Genomic DNA, 7,733 nt, shown 5'->3' on the forward strand with positions numbered 1-7,733 from the left:
CCCCCAGATTTCCAGTGTAACTGCTGTGTAATATGTTGTATATTCACGATGTCCCTGCACTTACAGTGTAATACTCCCTTATTTGAGTGTGTTTTGTCCTCATAGTACTATGTACAGTGTAACTCTCCCAGAATTACAATGTAACTTACCTCCCGGAATTACTGTGTATGCTTGCAGATGTTGAGTGTATTTTAACGTACAATTACAGTGTAATTTGACCTAGTAGTACTTTGTAATTTTCGCCCTAATTCCAGTGTAATACAGATTATAGTGTACATTTCCCCCTAATTACAGTGTATATACCCAGATTTTTCAGTGTAATATGCGCTGGAATCGATGTGTAATACTATGCCCTAGGACTGCACTGTAGTTTACCCTACATTTACACAGTAATTTAGCCTAACTACTCAAGTAATTTACTGTATAATATGTTTTACAGACCCTCCATTTACAGTGTAATTCTCCCATTTTACAGTGTAATATGTCCTAGAGACACTGAATTAATGTAATTTGTGCAAGAACTACTGTGTAATATGGACTAGATCTTCTCCTGCATTTTTACAGTGTAATATTTTCACAATTACAGTGTAATTCTCAGGCTTTTTTCTTTGTTTTTACTGTGTAATATGCCTCTGACTTTCAGTGTAATTTACCCCATTTCTATGTAATTTGCAGCACAGTTACCGTGTACTCTTGCCCTTATTTTCAGTGTACCCCATTTCTATGTAATATGTCCTAGGACTACACTGTAGTTTAACCTACATTTACACAGTAATTTAGCCCAACTTCTCATGTAATTTACTGTATAATAAGTTGTAGAGACATTCCATTTACAGTGTAATACTCCCCATATTACAGTGTAATATGTCCTAGAGACAGTGAATTGCTGTAATTTGTAAAAGAACTATTGTGTAATATGGCCTAGATCTTCTCCTTCATTTTTCCAGTGTAATATTTTCACAATTACAGTGTTATTCTCATGCTTTTTTGTATTAAAAATACGTTGTATCATGTCCCTAATTTACAGTGTAATATGCCCCTGACTTTCAGTGTTATTTACCCAATTTCTGTGTAATTCGCGGCACAGTTACCGTGTATTCTTGCCCTTATTTTGAGTGTACTTTTAATGTTTCAGTTATGTAATTCCTAATTATTTTTCTTCTATTCTCAACTAGGTGTCCTGTTTACAGTGGAATTTCCCCGAGAATTCCCATGGTTTCTATATGTATTTTTACACTGTATTTCCCCCCATTTTTACAGTGTATTTTTCTTGATTCAGTTATGTAACTCTTGAATTTATGGCTTTGTTCCTCATGATTATTCGCATCTATATGTCTTGTTTCCACTGTAGTCTTCCCAAGAATTACTGTATACCCCTAGTTTTGTAGTGTAATCGTCTTGCTTAGTATATGTATTTATAATGTATTTTTCGCGCCTAGTTTGTAGTGTAATGTTTACGCTTTAGCTCTGTAATTTACAGTTTTAGTTTTATGGGAAAGCTTCGGAAAGTCTCTCGTCAAGACGTTCCGTTAGTATCATCTTTTGAGAGTGCAAATTCTATTCGTGAACCATCCGTGCCTAATGACTTTGCGGAAGATGGATCGTATCCAATGTCTATGGTAGTTATTTTTCTCTTTTTTTCTAGTTATATTTTCATTTCGAGTTTATGTAATCAGTTTTTTAATTTTGGGTCTGCTGTATTTTTATTTTTTTCAGGAACTATCTGGTGATGAAGGAGCCTTTGACGAAGCTCTTTTCAACCTTTATGTTAATCAAGTTCGTCAACTTTTTTTTCTTGTGCTTGCTGTTTTATGTTGTTGGTTATTTTCTCTTGTTGAGGTTACTTTTATCTTTATGCTTTTTCAGAGAGTAAAGGCATTGAAGAAGAAGTTGTCTTCTGCTAGTAGAAGGAATGTGGTTAGTCCTCCTTCTTTTGCCATGCTCTCATTCGGTTCTAGTTTATTCATCTTAGTAATTATGTTTTTCTTACCTTGTATATAATTTCTGGCTGTAGGAGCGCACTAAAGGAAAATGATTCCAGCAATGTTTTTGTGTGTGAGATTTTGTTTTCATGTACTCAACATTCTCTTCTAAGTTTGTTGCCATTTATTGGTACTCACATTTAGGATGAGATCTTCCTGTGGCATTGACAGTAGCTCGTCTTCTGTTATTGTTCTTGTCAAGCTCCCCATCTGCATTTTTGGAAAAGAAATGTCAGTAATAGTACAACTAACATATGTATTTATCTGGATGTGTGTTATTGGTCTTTTCCAAGTAGCATTGCAGTATTGTTTTAGTCTGCATTTTGTATAGTCGAGAGACTTCTCTCTTTTCAATGTACTTGCTTTGTATTTCCACAGTGCAAATTAAGTGGGTTTTTGCAGTGCAGATTTTTCATTGCTTGTGTTTTTACAGTGATACATTGAAAATTCTAGTCATTTTCCAATGTAATTCATGGGCTTTTTCACTATAAATTACTATGTAATATTTAGGAGATTTACACTGTAATTGTTGTTCTATTACAGTTAATTTATAGGTAGTTTCAGTGTTAGTTGACAAGTTCTGCTAGCACATTACTATGTAATTTTTAGGGGATTTGCACTGTAACTATTGTTCTATTGCAGTTTATTTCATAGGTAGTTTCAGTGTAAGTTGTCAAGTTCTGCTTGTGTAAAGAAATGAGTTAAAAATTATAGGCAATTTCCACTGTAATTCATGTGCAGTTACACCGTATTTCGTTCGGTATTTTTATATTACCTGCTTTTCCTATTCACTTTAACACTGTGTATTACTATGTAATTTCTATGGGATTTACATTGTAATTATTGTTCTATTGCAGTTTAATTCATAGGTATTTTCACTGTAAATTGACAAGTTCTGCTACTGTAAAGAATTGTGTACTTGCAGTGTCATTCCTGTAACTATCCAAGTTTTGTTTACAGGTAGTGATCAATCATTTCCAGAGTATCTAGTTTTCTAGTCTAATTTCCTGTTGTTTCTTATTTTTTATCTAGTTTCTCTGATGCCTTTGTTTGCCTTTGTTTTTTACAGGTAAGAAGGTGAAGTGGATGAAGAATTGAAGTACTAGGGTAGGAGTAGAAGTGCTCCTAACCTGTTGAATTTGCTGAGATTTCCCCAATTGCCTGCCTGCTGTTCTTCTTTCTTGGTCGTCTCCAGGTTCACCCCCCTCTCCAATTTCCAAGTTGATGGGCAGCTGGTAGCTGTGGTCCATGGAGGTTTGCGGTCTAGGTTTAGTTCAAAGGTTCCAAACGGGTCAGAATTTGCCCAACCCGTTTTTTCAGAAACTGGAAATATAAAGTGGCTACTAGTGGGGTTTTGTGACATACATGTGTCTACTGTTTATTTGTTAGTAAATTTGATTGTTGTCGAATTGAAAAACAGTCGAATGCTAAATAGACAGCTCTTATTTTTTTCTGTCAAAGAAATAAAGGTTGCTTTAATAATGGAAGGACATGGTTAGATCTACACCGTACTAACTTGGTCCCAACAGATAAACGGTTCTAAATTTCTGATTGACATGGTAATTTATTGGGAGTCCATAATTAGTATAGGTATAGAAAGATAGATAGATGACATGATTTGATGAGACTATTTGTATGTATATGCTATGTTTATATTTGTATGTGTACAGTATGCTAGAGATTATTGTATAAAGCCCTAAACAAAATTCTGCAGCACAAAATATGGACCTGAAAAAAAATTCAGAAACTAATAACAGTAGCGCGGGGTATGGCTTTAGCAGCAGCGATGTCTTAGCAGTAGCGCTCTTTGCAGTAGGGCGCTACAGCTATTTGCAGCAGCGCGTGTTGCAGACGAACGCTAGCGTGTGCCAAACCGCGCTACTGGTAAGCGTTAGCTATACCGCCGTATCAGTAGCACGGCCACCCGCGCTACTGCTAGGTTTTTCCCTAGTAGTGTTCCTCTTCAACAGGATTGAGCCAAATGTGCACGACATGACATCCTGCCATCACAAAGGTTAAATCTACTTAATTGTTTCTTTACACCAAGCAATTAAAAAAATTATTTCACCCCAATAAATTCTCACGTATTGGGGTGGATGGCCCATGCTGCCTTTCAAAACCTATGAGCTAGTAGTCTAGCTTGCAGAAGATTGGTCACATGTGCAGCTTTTCCACTGCTTCCTTGGTTAAAAATTGAGATGCAAAAGATGATGTTGTAGACATTGATTTCGATGTGATATTATGAAACTTTCAGTTTTGTCAGCAATTTCCATTTTTCATGGGTGTTTTAGTTTCTTCGCTATAATATTAGTTCTTAGTTACTGAGTAAAGTCAGATCATTTATAATAAACAAATAAAAAGAGGGGATAGGGATGGTGGTAGTGGGGGTTGGAGTCGGGAGGAGGCGCATGTGGGAAGAAAGTCATCAGTTGGTGGGTGGCGCATACTATTATACTCATTTAGTTCAGAGAATTAGTGTGCACTTGCAGCGGTCAATTAGTTTTCATGAAAGGAGCATATATACAATTGCGACTTGTTGAGCACATTGACTACAGTAGATCTCTGCGAGACCAGACTGTTGCTTGGTCGAGAACCCTCTGAGGATTTTTCATCACATGACCACCTAAACACTTGGAAGAACATGCCAACCCAGAATACACACGCTTACACGAGATCCATCTGAAACTCCACCCGGGTTCTCAGACTAGAACACAGATCATCCACTATGGCAGAGGGCGTTGTAGCGTTGCTGATTGCAAAGCTCGGTTTTGCCTTAGCAAAAGAGGCTGCAACCTTTGGCGCATCGCTGCTATGCAACGAAGCATCTGCCATCAGGGGCCTCTTCGGCGAGATCCGTGAGGCCAAGGAGGAGCTGGAGAGCATGCATGCCTACCTCCAAGGGGCGGAGCGGTTCAAGGACACCGATGAGACTACCCGTATTTTTGTCAACAAGATCAGGGGCTTCGCCTTCGAGATTGAGGATGTGGTCGATGAGTTCACCTACAAGCTGGAAGACAAGCATGGTGGATTCACTAAGAGGATGAAGAAGAGGGTCAAGCACATCAAGGCATGGCATCGTTTGACACTCAAGCTTCAGGATATCAAGGGCAGGCTTCAGAGTGCAGACAGGAGAAAGGTCCGCTACAGCATGAGAGAGATGGATAGAGAGGGGAGGAACGGTGGCCACTCTAGATCTGCTGACCATTCTCTGAATCTTGTGAGGGGAGAGGATCTTGTGGGCATTGAGAAGAACAAGGACAAGTTGATGCACTGGCTCGTGGGTGATTTGGAGGAGCCACGAAGCAAAATTGCAACTATTTGGGGAATGGGAGGTGTGGGTAAGACCACTTTGGTTCATCATGTGTACACGGCCGTGAAGATGGACTTTAATATTTCTGTGTGGATAAGTGTATCAAGTAGCTACCAAGTTGAAGACTTGCTGAAAAAGATTGCAAGTGAATTGGGTATCCCAAATAGTGTTGCCAACGGAAACAGAAGCTTGGTTGAGGTAATCCATAATCATCTGGAGGGTTCAAATTATCTCATAATCCTGGATGATGTTTGGAATGTGGATGTCTGGTTTAAGATTAGGAATGCATTTCCTACAGAAAGCACTGGTCGATTTGTTATCACCACTAGAATTCAGGAGGTAGCATTGCTGGCAACAAAAACCTATACAATCAAACTCGAACCATTGGAAAGAGATTACGCGTGGCAGCTATTTTGCAATGAAGCCTTTTGGAACAATGACAACAAAACATGCCCAGAGGAACTAGAAAAATTAGCTCAGATGTTTCTCAATAAGTGTGGTGGCTTGCCAATTGCTATTGCTTGTGTAGGCCGCTTGTTGTCATGCCGGCATCCAACTTACAGCCAGTGGGAAAGTCTATACGAGGAGTTAGAGTCGCAACTCAGTAATAATGTGATCCTCGATGTCAACATTGTTCTGAAAGTCAGCTTGGAGGACCTTCCAACTGATTTAAAGAATTGTTTTCTGCACTGCACAATATTTCCAGAGGGTCGTCTATTCGGAAGGAAAAGGTTAATCAGGCATTGGATCGCAGCTGGATTCATTAAAGAAGCAGGGAGCAAATCATTGGAGGAAGTGGCAGAGGGCTACCTTTACGAACTTGTAAACAGAAGCCTACTGCAGGTGGTCCAGCGGAATTCGTATGGTCGAGTTCGCAGGTGCCGAATGCATGACATCATCCGTGTTCTTGCTCTTGCTAAATCAGAAGAGGAATCCTTTTGTCAATTTTACAATGGCTCAAGGCCTTTTTATACCGAGAATACGCGTCGCCTGTCAATTCAGGGTACAAGCAGGGAACAATTGACCGTATTGTCAAGTGCAACAAGTCTTCGCTCTCTGCATGTTTTTGACAGCCACCTGAGAATAGATTTTCTAGAGGCTTTCCTCAGACCTTTCAGCTTGCTGTCAACATTGGATTTGCAAGGAGTTCAAATCAAGAGACTACCCAAGATGGTCTTCAACTTGTTTAATCTGCGCTTTCTAGGTCTTCGAGATACTCATATTGAATATCTCCCAAAAGAAATAGGGAGGTTACAGAACCTGGAAGTCCTGGATGCTTGCAAGGCGATGCTATCGGCACTTCCAGTGGAAGTGGCCACACTTCGGAAACTGAAATACTTGTTTGTGATTACTGTTCCGGCTGGAGCTTATGGGAGATTTGTTGTTTTTGATGGGATCCAGGTGCCGAAGGCTATCGGCAATTTGACCGACTTGTTGGCCCTGCAATATATCGAAGCTAACAGTGAGGTGCTGTGTCATCTAGGATGCTTAACCAAGTTAAGAACTTTTGGTATCAGTAAAGTCAGGAATGGTCATTGTGCAGATTTGTGTGGGGCGATCACGAAAATGGTTCATCTTGTTCATGTAGGAATCTTTGCACTTGATCAAACGGAAGTCCTCCAGCTGGAGGCACTTCGCTTACCTCCAACTGTTTCAAAAGTAGAGATATATGCGCAGCTAGACGAAAGAACTCTACCTCAGTTTGTCTCATCCAGTTCAAAACTTATTAACCTCACGGATTTAGCGTTGTGTTGGTCCAAATTATATGAAGATTCTTTTGCGTGCCTCATGGGTTTGCATGGCTTAGTTAAACTTGTCCTTGGTAAGGCTTATGATGGAGAGGAGCTACACTTCCGTGCAACATCGCTTCCAAAACTCAAAGCACTAGGGATATGGGGTGCTCCGAATCTCAACAGAGTTGCAATTGAACAAGGTGCGATGAAAAACATTGTTGACCTAATTCTCAGAGACTGTCCAGTATTGGACGATCTTCCTCATGGCATCGAGCATCTCAGAACCCTCGAGTACCTGGAGTTGCACAATATTTCTGAAGAGCTGACACGGAAGCTTCAAACAAATGAGGAATCAAAGGAACGCGATGAAGATTGGATGAAAATTAACCATGTGAGACGGGTTGTGGTTATTTAGTGAGTGCTGGCTGGGGTTGCTTTTTTTTGAACAAGAGAAGGATCTGGAAGGACCCACCACTGCGTGAAGTCAAGCGATGTGACGGTCATCTTACACACAAGACCCTAAGAAAACAGAAAATTACACACATATCAGGGATCGAGTCCAACCTCGTGGAAAGCTAGGATCCAACGAGGCGGGGCAACGGGTGCGCATGCAACCGCTACATCTTCCTCCATACTCCTCACCGCCACCTCGGCAAGCAGGAACTACGAAGACGAACTGACCGTCGACATGCGCCACCGCCGCCACGA

The 7,733-nt window shown here is 40.2% G+C and overlaps 1 protein-coding gene across 1 annotated transcript; it reads left to right on the top strand.

Annotated features, from left to right (window-relative positions):
• Window positions 1-4,707: 4,707 nt before the first annotated feature.
• On the top strand, window positions 4,708-7,440 carry LOC123083454 (disease resistance protein RPM1-like). The gene has a single exon (XM_044505497.1). It carries the CDS (start codon window positions 4,708-4,710, stop codon window positions 7,438-7,440), a length of 2,733 nt encoding a protein of 910 aa, XP_044361432.1.
• Window positions 7,441-7,733: the final 293 nt, after the last annotated feature.

Source organism: Triticum aestivum, chromosome 4A (genome assembly GCF_018294505.1).
Source record: "Triticum aestivum cultivar Chinese Spring chromosome 4A, IWGSC CS RefSeq v2.1, whole genome shotgun sequence".
Classification (NCBI taxonomy): domain Eukaryota; kingdom Viridiplantae; phylum Streptophyta; class Magnoliopsida; order Poales; family Poaceae; genus Triticum; species Triticum aestivum.